The following is a 17,770-nucleotide window of genomic DNA, read 5'->3' as shown; positions in this document are numbered from 1 at the left end:
TTATGAATAATAAAAAGGCAGGAATATTATTTGATAATAAACCAATGTAAACTATTTTACTCTCCATAAAAATATATTTTGTCAAGATGATACAACATCGGGCCTTCAGTAGAATAAAATGACCTGGAGGGGCGGGTACTTTGACATACGTGTTGTAAACGGGTCTTTCTGCTGTCTGAGCCCTTTTGTTCTTTTACTGGAGGAAAAACAAATACAGATTCCCCGTCCGTGCCACCACAGCATAATCCTGAACACGGCAGGAAACGGTTAACTGAAGGGTTGAGGCGCATGCGTTGGCCGCCCGTTTTCACACGCTCACCTGGCTCCGCCCTCAGAGGCGGGATCAGGCTTTATGCAGGCTTTATATGGGTCGCAGGTTTATGAGGGCTGAGAGGATTTCATGAGGAAAACAGAGCCGCTCGCCTCTGATTTATTCTGCTGCTGGCTGATCGACCTGCAACAATTCACCGACTTTAGATTTCAGGCAGTGATGTACAGCCGATACATCATCAGAATGTTATGTGATGATGTTGTTTTTATCTGGATAAACAAAAAGATGTTGTTGCTGCTTTGATTCACAAACGTATCTAGTGTTCCTCATTTAAGGTCCATGTCACCTGGAAATGTTAAGCATGCATGGAAACATTTTTTCAACTCACATGTAAGAGAATGTTGTACATTAGAAGCCAAATATCCATTGAGTAAACCTCGTGTTTCAATGTTTTTAAGCCTGCAGAAGTAAAGCCTTCATCTTTGGACTCACCTTTTTTGCTGTTTTAAAATGCTCTCATTCATTTTGACTTGAAATTATTCTGCAACTTCATATTAAAATGTAAGAATCAAAAGGATTGGAAGGCCTTTTCCAATAAAGAAGATTTTTTTAGTTTATTGGACTTGCACCTTTGACTTTATTCGTTAATCTTAGAAAAAATGCGAGTTAATGTTGGAAAAAAAAAAAGCTAAATCCTATTGGATGTTGTAATGGTGATGCACATATGCTCGATTTATTTACGGTTTATTTACTTATTTTATTATTATTTTTTTGTCTGTTTTTTCCCTCTGGACTATCTTTATATCTATAATAATTCAATAATAATATTACATGCCCATTTGGACTCTAACTTTTTCAACACCTCGTAATATTTTCTTTTTTTAAAACTATAAATGTAAACTTTAGCTGCGTTTTTTTTTTTTTCCAACAACCAGAAAAAGATAATTAAGCTAACCAGTTTAACTGCTATGGTCTTAAAAATAATTATTTTAGATACTTTTTTTTAAGTAATTGTACATAAAAAAATCCATCATATATTTTTATTTTTCAACTGTTAGTATAAATGTATGCTTCTCAAGACATTTTATTTGGGGTTCGTTTACGCATAAAATTGACAAATATTCCTATTACTATTGCTGGACTACCTTGATAACTATAATAATTCACTAGTAATCTTACATGGCCATTAGGACTCTTCATAACTTCTGTAACATCTCGTAACATTTTCTTTTTTTTAAATTATAAATGTAAATTTTAGCTACATTGTTTTCAACAGAAAAAGACAATTAAGCTAACCAGTTCAACTGCTATTGACTTTGTGGGGAAATGAAGCATTATTTTTGACACTTTATGGACTAATTGTAAATAAATTAAAAAAAAACATTTTATATTTGTATTTTTATTTTATTTTATAATAAATAAGCGGAACAACTTCTATTTGTAAAAGCTACCAAGCATTTATTCACTTTCAGAAATGCAGTCATTTATTTAGTTTCTGTATTTGAAGGCTGTAGAAATTGTCCTCAATAAACACACTTGTTTTTTTTGTTTTTTTGCACTTGGAGGACAAAGTGTAAATGTGGGATTGTATAGGATCTGAATAATCTCGGATAAAATTAACATTTGCACCTAAATTGATCTTAATTGATACGTTTTTTTGGATGAAGGGCTGAAAAAAATCCTCAATTCCCAATTGACTTCTAACGGAATTGTAATTTTCTGGCTCCCATTAAAGTGAAACAGTATTTTATGGATAATTAGCTTTTCATTTAAATATTTTTTTTTCCTTTTTTGATTATTTACCAGATTGCACTAAATGTAGCTATTTTCAGATTGTCGTTCAGTACATTTAGTTCTTGTTTTTATTTTAACTTTATTGACAAATATTGCACATACAGAAACATTGACACAATACTTTCCAATAACGTTTTCACATTTGCCAGGAGAACAAACATGAACTGGTTCAGTTCATGAAGACGAGACGACAGAACTGTGGAGTAGGTTGATATTTTCTTGGGCTCCACTGGCATTGCTGTCCTTCCACTGTGTTGCCTCACAGCATGATGCTTCAGTGCAGACGGTTTCCAATAATTTGCCTCTGTGTTGACTTCATGACTTCGCAGTTTACTGGCCCGTCATGTGACTATTGTCCTTTGTGTGTCTGTTACTCGCAGAGACTCCCTACAATGAGAGCTCTCCGTCATACGGCTATGACCTGGAGCAGTCTGAGGAGAACCAGCCTCGCCACGACTCCCTGTCTCTCAGTGGATCTCCTCCCTCCTCGCTACGGCTGCGCTCCAAGAACCGGAACAGCCGAGACACCCAGTCCTCGGGTTCTCTGGAGTCCACGCAGTCGGTAACGTTGAATGAGTCTCTTGAGATGTCGGTGTGGGTCTTCTCCATAGTACTGCTGCTTTTTCTGTAGGAGCGCTCCAATTTCAGCTCCCAGCATATTGAAGGATCTTTGTTTCTTTATGTTCTGACCAGTTGCTTCATATTTTCCTTTGCTTAGAGTTTCACCATTTAAATTTGGGCATCTTTTGATGTACTGCACGTGTCAAGGCCCGGGGGCCAGATCCGGCCCTCCAAGTAATTATACTTGGCCCTCCAGATCATTTTATTTTATTGTTATTAATGACCTGATGTTATCTTGAGCTCATTTCTAACTTGTATAATTTTGACAAAATATATTTTTCTGGAGAGTAAAATATTGAAAGTTATTTAAGGTTTAAGTTGATTAATTCTGGAATAATATTCCTGCCTTTTTATTATTCATATTTATGTTAAAAAGTTATGGTTATAAAGTTTTAAAAATTAGCTTTCTGGCTAATGAAGGCTTTTTTTCAGTTTTTTAGGCTATTTTGGAGTTTAGCTAATATTTAACTGAGTCGTTTTGGCTAATTTAGGCTTTTTTTCAAGGCTTCTTTGGAGTTTAGCTATCATTTTTTAGCTACATGCTATCTGTTTTGGCTAACATAAGTTTTTTTTTTGGTTTGTTTGTTTGTTTAGGCTAATTTGGCGTTTAGCTAATATTTTAGCAATTTCAGCATGTTCAGCCGACAAATTCAGCTTACAGCATTCACACTAGCAATATCGGTAATGGTATATATCTCGTTCGTAATTATGTAAAAAGTTACAGTTTTAAAGTTTTAAAAATGTAGTTTTAGAGTGTTTAATAAACATTTATCTTGTTCTTCCTACGACCTAAGGTGTGTTTTGGATTTTGGCTCCTTGTGCGATTGAGTTTGACACCCCTGATCTACTGTAAAAGCGTTCTTAGTGGTCTTTTAATTATGACAGGTTTGTTGGCATGGAGTTATCCAGCCCTGACTTCCATTCTGCCTTTGTTTATATTCTGTCCTGCTAGCTGTTAGCCCATTGGTGCCAAAAGTGGGGCCTTCAGGCCAAATTTGGCCCAGCAAAGTTCATCTTTTGGCCCGCCAAGTCATGGCTGAAGCGGAGTGTTTAGTTAAACCCCTCACCCGTTTCCCGTTGATTCTCTATGGTTTAAAAACTCTACGGCTCTCATATACTTTCAGCCTCTGACCTCAATGAGAACGGCATGTCGTTTGCCGAAAGCACAAACCAAAGCAGAGGAGGAGCGAACATTGACGTCATCGTCGTGCGCCCCCTGGAACTGCTAAGTCAAACTGATTTATGGAACACTTTTTGTGGGGTGGGATTTAAAAAAGTTTTTAATGGCTTGTCATTTTAAGTATGTCACAGAATGAGCCGTGTTGAAGAAGAAAATGAAAAAGCCGTTTGGAGAATGGATTTTTCATTTTATTTAAGAGACGGGTGATGCAGTTACACTGTGAAAATGAAAAAGCATTTCTGTTAATTTTAATTTTCAAATTTGATATTTCTAATTGAATTTTGGTACAAATGTACCAGACAAAAATGAAATATCAAATGCCCTTTTTTATCACTTTAATTAAGTTACAGAATGAGCGGTGTTGAACAAGAAAAGGAAAAAGCAGTTTGGAGAATTCCTTTTTCATTTCATTTAAGAGACAAGTAATGCAGGTACATTTTGAAAATGAAAAAAGCATTTCCAGTATTGACTTTTATTTTGAATTATGAGTCACAAATGCTTCCATAGGACTCATTGGCATTCAGATCAAGTCAAAAGACCAGCTCTTCGTCTCATTAGGATCCCAGTTTGCTGTTTTCATTGGAGGAAAGTTTGTTTTTGGTTGTTCTTGTTTTTCAATTAAAAATGGCCAGTGAGGCCTTGCTGTTAAAGGTTTCAAAGACAAATGTTACTTACTTTTTATTCTTACTAATGTATGTTAATTAATGAATATAGAATCAAAATAAAAAAATAAACCATATTCTTTATTTTCTCCTTTTATTTATGACATGTGTTTGGCTTACAGACCAGGGTCCCATTTAGATTTTGGCCCTTTGAGTGAAAAGTTTGGGCACTCCTGTTTTAACCCCTCACACGCCCAACCTAACATTACCAGAGGAACAAAAACAGTGAGGAAAACTGGAGCCATCCAACCAAAGAGTTTCTTCCAGATTCTTGGACAAGGAAAACAAAGACGTTCATGGATCTGTTTGTCTGAGTGAATGCATCAGAATGGAGCAGAGCATGAAACTACAAGCTTTTTCAAACAGTATTTTTTTGTCTTTCACAATTTGAAAAAAAAATTGCGTAATTTTCTTTATGTGTCCTTAAAGGGTACCCAAACCCTAAATCAACTTTTCTTTTCTGTTGATCTCTATAAATGGGGATTTAAAAGTGCTGTCTGTTGGTCATTGTCACATCTTTGATAAATTAAAATAGGTCAAAAGCAGTCTGTGATTGGTCAAACCATGTAAGTTTCAGAATTCTCACATCATGATCTGCAGCTCCTATAATGATAACAGTCCTGTTCCCCCAAGCCCCACCCCTCTGACTGCATTTTCAAATTTTGGATGTGGGTGGAGTCAGCATCCAACTGCCCTGTTTGGTTACCCTTTAATCGTGAGAAAAACCCACAATTTTCATTGGTTTGGGTCCTTAAATACATTTTTGAAAGATGCAGTCAATATAAAACCATCTTGCTGGTGTTGAAGTGTTTTTTAAACAAGTTTTTATTAGTTAAACCGTGTCTTTGAAGGTTGATCAGTGTGATTTTATCCACCCATAACACCTTTCAGTAACATATTCTGTCTACCTAATGACTTCAGTGAAGTTTAAAGCTGACCCTGCTGCAGCGTCAGCCTCATTGTCCAGCTGTTTCACTGTCTCTCACGGGAAGAAATAAGCTAAAGTTCATAGGAGGGGGAAGCAGGTATACGTCAGGGAGGCTCTCAAGAGAAGCCAGACTCAAGCACCCACAGGCCGGCAATAAAATCCTCTGAGAGCAGCATATCGCTCCCAGATGGGAGCTCCTTTTAGCATGGAGCAGGGCGTCGCTGATGCAAACTCTGCAAACACTCTGTGGCTGAACAGATGTTAAGAAGATCCGCCCTCCCCCTTCGTCTTATCTGTGCTATTGGATCCTCATAGCTCAAATCATGGTGGAGGGTGGTGGTGGCTCACTCCATTTTTTACTGTTACAGATGATAGCATGACATGATTCAGACTCTGGGATGACTGATGTCTTTAAAATAATAAGTTGCGGGTCAGACGCATATTTGTCTTCCACAAGATGTGGGGAGTTCAGGCTGGCTGGAATGTGGAGCCCCCGCAGAGTTTAATCAAAACGTCTCTTCTCAAACTTCACAACAGGGATCGCTTTTCACTGGTGTGGGTTCACATTTCTTTTGCTCCTGAAGAACGGTCGGTAACAGCTGGATCTCTAACCATGTGTGTCTCAGGTGGAGCTGGACCAGGAGAAGGGGCTGGAGATGAGGAAGTGGGTTCTGTCGGGGATCCTGGCCAGTGAGGAGGCCTACCTCGGCCACCTGGAGGCCCTTCTGATTGTACGAGAAACTTCAAACACACCCTGACAGCAATTCAGAACGATGAGAGAAAGATAAAAACTATGGATGGAAGATAGCGCTACTGTAGTCTTTAAGAATGTGAAAAGATTAAACCTTTAAATAAAAGCCCTCTTTTCAGTTACATTTAAAGGTCTTCATACACCATAGCTATCGTTCTTTTCACAATCATGACTCTCATTTTGTGCTACAATCAGATTAGTCCATGAAGAATCTGCCACTTTTAGCAATAACCATGAATCCATGTTACTGTAGGCGGCAGACATCGGCGTCTGTTGATTTGGTTTAAAACATCGGTTATGTTATCAAAGCTCAACACTAGGAGTGTGTATTTGCAAGAGTCTCACGATACGATACGTATCACAATATATCCCAAGACTGTATTAGAGCAATGTTTCATTTTTTGGTACCCATCCCAAGTAAAAACATTTAACACGAGCTGGTTCTCGTGGGATCTTGTTGTTTTGGTCGCGGTGTAGAGCTGTGTTCCCAACTAGTGGTAAGACGCTAAAGGACGCTCATAAATAACTAATTAGATATTGTCTTGTCAACATTTTAAATCATTACAAGTATCGCCAAAAAAAAAAATATCACGATATATCGGTGAATCGTTTTTTCCTTACACCCCTACTAAACGCATCTTCAAACGGAGAAAATAATTTAGATTTATTCTCAGGTTGACAATTGTTTTAATGGAAGATTTTTAGATAAAAGAAAAGAAAATAACTTGATTGTAAAAAGTATAAAAAATGTATAAGTGTATTTATTGCATTGGCTAAAACATTAACAATGTTGCATTTTAAAAATAAAAAAGTGTTTTTTTTGTCGCTTAGAGCAAAAGGAAGCTAAGAGGAGCAAAATGCTGTTCTAAAATCGGATACATATCCAGATATGTAACTCACGATACGATACATATCACGATATATTCCAAGACTAGAATAATGTTTCAACTTTTGTTACCCATCCCATGTAAAAACTTAGTAGTACATGTGTCAAACCAACAAAAACCATAAGGTTGACTGAACATTTAACACAAGCTGGTTCAAGATTTTGTTGTTTTGGTCGCGATATTGCAATGTATCGTTGAATCAATTTTTCCCTATACCCCTATTAAACACATCTTCAAACAGAGAAAAGAAATGTATTCTCAGACGGTTACAAAAAAAGAAGTCAAATAATAGTTTTAGTGGAAGATTTTTAATTAGAATAAAAAATAAAATAACTTAATCGGAAAAGTTTTAAAACTTTTTAAAAATCTTTTAATTATGTCAAAGTCGAGGCCCGGGGGCATTCACACTAGCATTAATGCAGGTAGTGCTATATATCTAGTTCATAATTATTTTAAAAAGGTACATTTTTAAAGTTTTAAAAATGTAGTTTTAGAGTGTTCAATAAATATTTATCCTGTTCGGCCCGTGACCTAAAGTGTAATTTGGATTTGGCTCCTTGTGCGATTGAGTTTGACACCCCTGATGTACAAGCTAAAAACTTAACAAAGTTGGATTTTGAAATTAAAGAAGTTTTTTGCACCTCAGAATAAAAGGAAACTCAGAGGAGCCATTCTAAAAATTGGATTCGTATCCAGATACGTGTTCCATGACACCATACATACCCCGATATATCCCAAGGCTGTTTTAGAACAATGTGTCACCTTTTGGTATCCATTCCAAGTAAAAACTTTGTAGTACATGTTTCCTAAAAGAAAAAAGAAAATAACTTTATTGTAAAAGTTATAAATCATTATTAAAAATACTGAATTATTCCGATGGCTAAAACCTTAGCAAAATTAGATTTTGAAAATACAATTTTTTTTGCACCTTAGAGCAAAAATAAGCTGTTTTAAAAATCTATTATGTCTGTTTTTGCCTTAAAAAATCTATGCAGACGATACCACTCTTTAAACAATAAGATTGTGCATTCTTTAACTGCTCGCTGTAACGTTCTTCACAGCCAATGAAGCCTCTGAGGGCGGCGGCCACCACCTCTCAGCCAATGCTGACCATCCAACAGATAGAGACCATCTTCTTTAAGGTCCCAGAGCTTCACGAGATCCACAAGGACTTCTACGATGCCCTGCTGCCTCGTGTCGAAGACTGGAGCAACCAGCAGTGTGTGGGAGACCTCTTCCAGAAGCTGGTATGTGTGAATAAAAATGCAATTTTTTAAACCCTTGTGCTATCATAGGCATGTTTACATCACATCATCTGGACCCCACAAGACAGCGCGCTGAACTTCTTTTTTTATCTTTACTGGTGTCCATGGCAGACATAAAATCCTGTCCACCTTTGTCACGCATCAATATCAGGATGGGGTCATCTGGACCCCATAAGAGAGCACGAGGGTTAAAGGATAATTCAACATCAATGCACAAAAAAAAAAAATAGGAGGGAATGTCAGTTGAAACTTGCCTTTGGGTGATTTCCTTCAAATGGCAATTTTTAGTATAAAACAAGTCATGACATTGTTTATGTGCGCAAGTAAAACTTGTTTTTCCACTTCCTGGAACTGAATCCGTCTAGCTGTGGAGCATCAAAAATCAAAGCGTGGGCTGTGAGGGGAATGCTGGGATAAGTCATGAGCAACATACTTGTGTTTGCAAACTGAAACTCACATGTGAGCAGAAGCTCTGGACAAAGAAGGATATCAGAAGGGTTTGAGGAATAATTGTAGGTTTTCTAATGTGTCATTCCTGAACCGTTTGAGTGTTGTTTAATGAAGAGACGGGTTACGGGGAGCAGAGCTTGTTGTTTTTGGCTTCAGTTTTGCAGTGCAGACCTGACGAGACCACCTGGAGTCCTCTCCTGGCAAGATGAAAGCCTTATTTTCCCACAAAACATGCAATAAAAGCTCAAAACGGTTCACAGAAGCCAGATGAAAAGGAATCACTCGAGTGTTTATTGGGGGAAAATAACGATCAAAGCTTCTACATGCAAGGATTTATTTATGAACAAATGGGAAGATGCCAAATCCCGCTCTGTCGTGGATAGGGCTGTCACGATTAGTCGACTAATCGACGACTAATCGACTATTAAAATAGTCGACAACTAATTTAATAGTCGGTTAGTTGTTATTTTATATTGTATGGAGTCAGAGTGTAGTAAAGTTGAAAGTTATAATGGTATTATGCTAGCCTTTTGGACTATTTTGGCATTTATTACAGTTTTCTAGGCAAACTTCGAGTTAGCTAATATTTCAGCTGCATGCTAGCTATTTTGTGCTAATTTAGGCTTTTTTATTTTATTTTTTTAGGCTAACTTGTACTTTAGCTAATATTTCAGCTGCATGCTAGCTGTTTTGGCTAATTTAGGTTTTTAAAAAAATGTTTAGACTAACTTGTACTTTAGCTAATATTTCGGCTGCATGCTAGCTGTTTTGGCTAATTTAGACTTTTTTTTGACTAACTTGTACTTTAGCTAAAATTTCAGCTGCATGCTAGCTGTTTTGGCTAATTTAGGATTTTTTAGGCTAACTTGGAGTTTGGTTAATATTTCAGCTGCATGTTAGCTGTTTTGGCTAATTTAGGCTTTTTTTTTGTTTTTTACGCTATTTTGGCATTAAGCTAATATTTTAGCTGGCTATCAGCTTCTGGGTTTTCAGCTATTAGCCTCTGCATTTTCTGCTATCAGCACTAGCATCTTCAGCGTCCAAATTCAGCTTACAGCATTCACCATAGCTTTATTGCAGATAATGCTGTATATATAGTTTTTAGTTATTTTCAAAGCTAATGATGCTAAAGATATGTGTTTTACATCCACTTTGCGCAAGACCCAATTAGTCGACTAATCGGAAGAAATAATCAGTGATTAGTCGACTATTAAAATAATCATTTGTGGCCGCATTAGTCGTGGATAAGTTGCTGTACTTGACGGCTCAGCCAGGCGCCCCATGACACTGCAGAGCGGTGCAGAGTGGCCCCACAAATTACAGAAATCCCTCCTCTGCTCTTCACAGGCCAGCCAGCTCGGAGTGTACCGGGCCTTCGTGGATAACTACAAGGTTGCCGTGGAGACGGCCGACAAGTGCTGCCAGGCAAACGCTCAGTTTGCACAGATATCTGAGGTATGTAGTCACAGCGGGGTTCAAGCGTTTGATGCCGGCCGAGACGAGTGATGACGAGGCAACTTTTCTTTGAAGCCCCGGCGTGCCGAGCTCCACAGCTGCTGGTTGGTTTACCTGTGATTTAATGAGAGTTTTCCGTGTCCCTGCTAGAACCTCAAAGTCAAAAGCACAAAGGACTGCAAAGAACAGCCAGCTAAAAATTCACTGGAAAGTGAGTCAAAAGCATGGCCAGATCTTCACTGATCAATATTGCTAAAAGTAGCTTATTATTATTCCTCCTCCTCCTCCACAGCTCTTCTCTACAAGCCTGTGGATAGAGTGACTCGCAGCACGCTGGTTCTCCACGTAAGTCCTCATGTTTTACAACCACCCAACGTCAGACAGGACTAGTGATTGTACACTTGTTGTAGGACTTGCTGAAGCACACGCCCAGCAGCCACCCAGACTATCCCCTGCTGCAGGACGCCCTCCGCATCTCACAGAACTTCCTGTCCAGCATCAATGAGGAGATCACCCCCCGCAGACAGTCCATGACCATAAAGAAGGGAGAGGTCAGTGTGGAAAGCTCCAACACAACACCGATATATAACTGCAAAAAGGAAATCTCGAATGTTCGTCGAGCCGCTTTTCTCCTTCAGAATCTGCTGGAAGGACGTCCCTGACAGCGTTTATGACTTTATTCTGGTCCTGTATATCGCTCTCTTGTTGCAGCCCACATTTGGTGCAGATAGACGTGGAAGTGGAGATGATGTTTTCATTCAATAGCCATGCGGCGTCAGCCTGTTTTGAAGCACTCTGGGTTTGTGACTAATGTTAGTGCACTAACATGTCATTTAGCGTTCTAACGGGAGCTAATTTGACACATGAGATGCATTCCAGCACCATTTTTAATCCTTTCCATTGTTGCAATTTGCATATTTTTCGTTGACATTTCCCAGACTAATCAGGCTACGGTTGTCAGGAACGATCAGTGTATATTTCTGTGAAAACAGAATCATTTCCTTCTACCAGGATTATGGATTGTCAAAAGTTTAAAGGTGTCTGGAAGCCGTGGGTGGAGCGAGTCGCTGCTGACTCATCTCAGCCCGTCTGTCACGGCCGTGGAGGAAGTGGAGCGTGGAGGAAGCTCGTGACAAAGCAGAGCAAACACAGGAGGCCAGGGGTCTCCGTGTCGCAAACCAGGAAAACCAGCGATTACCGCGCCGCTCCCTCCCATCCTTCCCAAAAGTGACCTCCACCGCGTTACCAGACGTTTGCACCGTTCCGACTTATCCACGTTTCCTGCACATTTAGTGCACGCACCTCAAGCCTCTGATTCAGATGACCTGAGGGAGAACTTCCTTTGTTTTTACTGGAAGCTGGTCAGGCTATCAAATCAAAGAAAGCTCCTGGGAAAATTCTTCTGTATATTGTTGAGGAAGTCTGAAATCCCACAAAGAGATCCACAGATAGCAAGCCCTTAACAAGACAATTGCTTGAAAGTGTGGGGATGTTATTGTTTTGTATGAATAACCTTTAGCTAAATTTAAATCTGTTGTTGCTGCCTGTAATTAGCCATTAAACCGTCGGGTTTGCCTCACATGCCTGCTGTCAAAGCCAGTGTGAAGGCTGACGACTCTGTGCATCGACTGTTCTGGTCTTTTCCATTGGATTAATGATTTTTTTTTGCACCACAAAACAAAAGTGCGTGCAACTTTGCCCACACGAAAAGCAGGGCAGCGCTGGACACGCTTCCTGCGCTCAGCAGAATGTCTGGAACCAGCTCGGAGTGGAGCTTGGAGCGTGCAGAGGAAAACTGTGCCACAGTGATTTCCTTGTTTTTGTCAGGACGGGGTGGTTGTGGGTTGGTGGAGTCTCTCATGGGCGGTCTCTCTGTGTTAAAAAAAAGCCTCAGCCCAGAGGTTAAGCAAAGAATGTGAAAGCTCAGTCATCACAGCTGCCTGGAGCACGAGGCTGGACGCTCTGACAGCGAGTAGAGGCTCCACTGCTGCACAAAAACACCAGTCCTGGTGCAGAGATGTCCATCAGAGACACATTTATTTATTTATTTACATTATTTGTTTTATTTACCATTATCCCATTGAGATCCACTGAACTCTTTTCCAAGGGAGTCCTGGCAAACAATCGTGTCATCAGCACAAAAATGAAAGGGTGCTTTAATCATATTCTGTCCTGATATTTATGTGTATTGAATAAGAGAGGACTCAGAACAGACCTGTGTGGCACACCACAAGGGTTTACAATGATGAAACTTCTATGCTCAAACTTTTTATCACTTCTCAGCTCCTCAAGTTCTCAATATTATAAGAAGGTTTAATTTTGGTGACAGTTAGGATTGTGACGTTCTAGTTCGTGTGTTATAGAACCGCCAGCTGCTGAGGGATCGCTTCATGGTGGAGCTGGTGGAGGGGTCCAGGAAGCTCCGCCACGTCTTTCTCTTCACTGACCTGCTGCTCTGCACCAAACTCAAAAAACAGGCGGCAGGGTGAGTGTTCTGATGAGGACGCAGGCTCCTGGCCTGAAACATCACCTGCTGGGGTGTAAAAGTAAATGTTATACTTTAGTTATATATAGTTTTATTGAGTTGTTGTAGCGGGAGATAAAAAGGTGCATTTGTAGTCCTGCAGCTCTGTGGTTTTCCCTCTAATCATGAGAGGGCAGAATAACATCGGCGTGATGCGGAGGAAGTTTTCAAACGTATCTTTTTACAGGAAAGGCCAACAGTATGACTGTAAGTGGTACCTCCCACTGGCTGACCTGACCTTCCAAACTATCGAAGACTCCGAGTCCAGCCCCATCCCTCTGGTCCAGGAGGAGGAGATTGATGCTATGAAGATTAAAATCTCCCAAATCAAGAACGATATCCAGAGAGAGAAGGTAAAACTCAAAAAAAAGAAGAAAGATTGAAGTTATTTGCAGAGATTTACACCCGACCACAAACAAAAAATGATGTTGACCACACGTGCGTTGTCTGCGCGTATTTTAAGTGCATCAAAGGCAACATTTTGTTATTGGTTGGATGAATTTAAAGTTAAACTTTAGCTGTCACGTACCAAAGTGTGTGACATTTGTTCTCCGCAGTTAAGGCATCACTTAGAGGAGCTGCAGACAAAGCTGTGCTCAGGAGCCATTTTGTGTGTTAACCCTAACATTAACCTTAACCCTTCCTCCGGGTCCCTGCAGCCAACAAAGCAGTTAGACATTGGCCACACATATTTTTTTTTTAATCCTGAAACTGTCGCTCACTTACTTGTGCACCTTCATCTCAATAGTGTTATTTTATAGATCATATATTTATGTTTTCTGCTCCTAATTGGATTTTATTGATGTTTTTAAACATATTCTGATGCCTGTGAACCACTGGTTCGTTTTTTTATTTGTGCCAAGCAATAAATAAAACAATATAAAATTAAATAAAAACAGGGGGACCTGGACTCAGGCCCCCCAGTGCAGGGGTCTAAAATAATAGCTAAATGCCAAATTAGCCTAAAGGACTAAAAAAAAATAGCCTAAACAGCTAGCATGTAGCTGAAAATTAGCTAAATGCCAAAATGGCCTAAAACATCTTAGTAAATGCCAAAATAGTCCAAGATGCTAGCAGAATGCCATTTTTTAAAACTTTAAAACTGTAACTTTTTAACACAATTATGAATAATAAAAAGACAGGAATATTATTCCAGAATAAATCAACTTAAACCTTAAATAACTTTTAATATTTTACTATAAATAGAAATATATTTTGTTAAAATTACACAAGTTAGAAATAAGCGCAAGATAACATCGGGTCATTAATAACAATAAAATCTGGAGGGCCGGATAGAATTACCAAGAGGACCGGATCCGGCCCCCGGGCCTTGACTTTGACGCATTTGCTCTAGTGGCTACTCGGAATCCAAATAAGAGCAGTCAAGAAAAAAGTTTAGCTCTGGCTGCTCTTATTTTAGAAGGTTTCGTGCAAATAGTCACTTAAAAAAAACTTTTGTTAAATTGTTACTTTTTCCACTCCCTTACAAAAAAACATGTGAATGACTCTTCAACCAAATTTGGAATCCAAGTAAATATAGAATAGGGATCTAGAGAACAATCATGTGAAGATAACAGTGTCTAGACGGCAAACTCAGGGAGTCACATCAACCAAAAAAACTCTTACAGTTTTTATTTTGGATTTCTAATATTTTGGTCTAATTTTGAATTTAGTTGATTATCATATATTTGGGTGTAATGTGACTTATTCCTCCACCCAATGCTTGGCTCCTTAAGCAGAGCTCTAAAGTGGTGACCATGTGAGCTCTTTCTCTATATCTGGGTTGTATCTGACCTCACCATGTCACGGTTGTCTTTCATAACTCCTGTTTGTTTGACTGCAGAGGACAACCAAAGGTCCTAAAGTCATTGAGCGGCTGAAGAAGAAATTATCGGATCAAGAATCCCTCCTGCTTCTCATGTCACCCAACATGGCCTTTAAGGTGGCCAACCGAAACGGAAAAGTTAGTACATGTTTTCAAAAGTTTGATCTTTATTTCTTTAGTGTTAGACGCCCTCTGCTGGCCACTACCGAAAACTGCAATCTGATTTAAAGAACACAGGAAACTGAGTTCTTCTTTATCGATATTTCAGGGTTTTACCTTCCTCATCTCCTCTGATTATGAACGAGCAGAGTGGAGGGAAATCATCCGGGAGCAGCAGAAGAAGTGTAAGTTAAATACAATTGTATTTTTGCAGGACTCTTTCCCATTTAAATCAGCTCTAATTTGATTTTTTTGTGACTTCCAGGCTTTAAGAGCTTTTCCCTGACCTCTTTGGAGCTGCAGATGCTCACCAACTCATGTGTGAAACTCCAAACTGTTCACACCATCCCCATGACCATGAATAAGGAGGGTAAGATGCTTAAAAATGACTTTTGTAAAAACATATTTGTAGTGCACCTGTCTAAAGGATAATGTATTTTTTCTGTCACAGATGATGAGTCGTCCGGTTTGTGCGGCTTCCTGAACGTCATTGTTCACTCTGCATCAGGACTCAAGCACAGCTTAAGTAAGGGTTCCCGTTGTTCATTAGAAAAGGATGGTTCTGCAAAGTTGCATGTAGCATCACCTCTCTCACTCCCTCCATCCTTCTCCTTGTCTGCCAGCAGGGAGGACAGCTGGAGGGGTGCGGGTGGGATTAAAGTGGGACATTGTGTTCAAGCTGCAATAAATGTGTCTTTGGTTTTCTCTGATCTCTGATACCTTTACGCTTTCTGTCACAAATGGTATTTTTTAGTGGAAAAGCACAAAGTTTTTCAGCGTAAAGCCTTAAAGCAGTGGGGTAGTGGAGCTGGAGACTACAAAGCAAAGAGGAAAGGTTTACTTGTGTGTATCCAGATCAGTTCTGACAAGTTTCAACAAGTCAGGACCCCGAGGACCGTTCAGTTTCACATCGGCTCCTGAGTCAAACCAGTTCTGCTCTTACCCACCAGACTTATACTGCTCCCTGGAGGTGGATTCCTTTGGATATTTTGTCAACAAAGCCAAAACGCGAGTTTACCGGGACTCTACAGAGCCGAGCTGGAATGAGGTGAGGAACCACTTTATGAAAATTCCCCCGAAATCTGCATTTGTTCCCAAAATATTACCCAATAAATCTCAACCAGAGAAGCTGAGGTAAAATCTTTTCAATTTAAAGACCCACTTTGATAAAACTGTTATCTTTTTGGTGTTTTCCTCTGTCGTTGGAGGACATGTATCAATAAAGTTAAGCTGAAACGTAATATCTGTTATACCAGAGGTGTCAAACTCAATCAGACGAGGGGCCAAAATCAAATACACACTTTAGGTCATGGGCCGAACAGGAGAAAGGAATGATGGGAAGTGGAGGCAAACTTATTTCACACCCACAACTTAGAAGCGAGTTTTTAAAGAAAACAAATTGGATTGGCATAATCATAATTAAGGAAAGCTTTGATAAATGGATCAGAGATGATCAGAGTGGGTCTGTAAAGCCTGAAACCTGACCAGCCTTTGCACTGTTCCCCCTGAAGGAGTTTGAGATCGAACTGGAGGGCTCTCAAACTCTGAGGCTGCTGTGCTACGAGAAGTGCTGCAGCAAGACCAAGCAAAACAAAGAGGATGGAGAGTTCACCGACAAGATCATTGCTAAAGGACAAATCAAGGTACGGAGGAGCACAGATGATGTATCCAGATCTGTATCTGAGCAGTCATTGTTTAACAACGTGTAACTGTACACTGCTGCTGCAGACTGAGCCATGCCGTCACTGCCTGATAATTTGATGCTTTGTGTATCGTCACACTGCTGCAGGCGGGGAAGGGTTTCACTCACTGATTCACTCTATCACGTCTAGCATCTTTACTTTGAGTGAAACGAGCTCTCGTGTGTTGATCTCAGTTCTCTTGGCTAATCTTTCCCTGTTCCTCCTGGGGAAGAGGTGAGTCATGCGGCCGCCAGCGGCTCACGTCAGCTTGAGCCCCTGATGGGCTGTGGTGACAGCGGGAGGATTAGACTTTGGGTCGACCAACTGTAGCTGTTGGCACTGCTGTGCAGAGAGAGAGAGGCACAGAGGAGCCGCTCGGTCAGACAGTGAAAGGCTTTGCCTGCTCGACAGGTGCAGCAAACCTCAAACCTGCTGGCAGGAACTACCTTAAAATTTCATTAATGAACTGAAAGCTGCTGAAGGTCTGATCTGAGCCGGCAGAGGAAGGAGGCATCAGCTGTTGGAGAGCCCTCACAGCCATAAATGAGCAGAGAGATGTAAAACTGCTCAAACAAAGACTCTGTTTCTGAAATGACATGACTGATTTGGTTTGGGGGCGCGATCTCCACTGGACTTAAAAATTTCAATTAAAAAATGCACTATTTGAAAGATTTTTTTTAAGCTAACCCCCTTTTTTTAAGAAAAATAAAATATATTTAAATAGCATATATTTAACAATAGACAGGAAACAAAAACAACAAAAGGAGTCATCTTCCATTCATTTGTTTGCTTATTCATCCATTTAGATTATGAGCACTCGAGACCACATCTACGTGTTTAATTAATGACTATTTATAATTTAGTCAACATTGCAACTCTGTTCTAATTGTTTAACGTTCGTATGGAGTGACTTTTGTGCCACCACATTGCAACCAAATCAAATCATATTTTTCTAAATTGCAAACAAAATTTAAACTGTTAAGAAAAAAAGCTTCAGAATTATCAAATGAAAACATTTAATATTTCCTTTCAATAACTTTTTTTTTCTTTCAAAATGATTTTTCTTGTGTGTTTGCAAACTTTGGTCAGCAGGCTGCCACAAACATTACTCAAAACAGAAACATATCAACGTAAAATCAAAGATAGGGGAAAAGCAAGATGACACACAACGCAGCTAAAAAAGTTTGCAATTGCAAAAATAATTTTGGAAAGCAAAAAAAAAAAGTTTGCACTAGTAAAAATATCTTTTGAAAGCAAATATTAAATATTCCTAATTGCAAATTATGAATTTTTATTCTTAACATTTTACATTTCGT

General features: G+C 39.3%; 1 protein-coding gene across 1 annotated transcript in view; it reads left to right on the top strand.

Annotated features, from left to right (window-relative positions):
- Positions 1–17,770, top strand: part of si:dkey-91m11.5 (BCR activator of RhoGEF and GTPase) — a 45,305-nt gene that overhangs the window by 21,424 nt on the left and 6,111 nt on the right. Inside the window, exons 3-17 of the mRNA XM_024276268.1 lie at positions 2,446–2,627; positions 6,083–6,187; positions 8,156–8,341; positions 10,157–10,264; positions 10,415–10,475; positions 10,557–10,609; positions 10,675–10,815; positions 12,628–12,749; positions 12,976–13,141; positions 14,632–14,751; positions 14,882–14,957; positions 15,038–15,142; positions 15,224–15,298; positions 15,723–15,820; positions 16,284–16,415. Of these exons, the coding sequence (XP_024132036.1) occupies positions 2,446–2,627; positions 6,083–6,187; positions 8,156–8,341; positions 10,157–10,264; positions 10,415–10,475; positions 10,557–10,609; positions 10,675–10,815; positions 12,628–12,749; positions 12,976–13,141; positions 14,632–14,751; positions 14,882–14,957; positions 15,038–15,142; positions 15,224–15,298; positions 15,723–15,820; positions 16,284–16,415 (1,730 nt within the window). The remainder of the gene's footprint in view (positions 1–2,445; positions 2,628–6,082; positions 6,188–8,155; positions 8,342–10,156; positions 10,265–10,414; positions 10,476–10,556; positions 10,610–10,674; positions 10,816–12,627; positions 12,750–12,975; positions 13,142–14,631; positions 14,752–14,881; positions 14,958–15,037; positions 15,143–15,223; positions 15,299–15,722; positions 15,821–16,283; positions 16,416–17,770) is intronic.

This window comes from Oryzias melastigma, linkage group LG9 (genome assembly GCF_002922805.2).
Source record: "Oryzias melastigma strain HK-1 linkage group LG9, ASM292280v2, whole genome shotgun sequence".
NCBI classification, from domain to species: Eukaryota; Metazoa; Chordata; class Actinopteri; order Beloniformes; family Adrianichthyidae; genus Oryzias; species Oryzias melastigma.
Note: the sequence above shows the minus strand (reverse complement) of the source record. Positions and strands in the feature narration are given on the sequence as shown.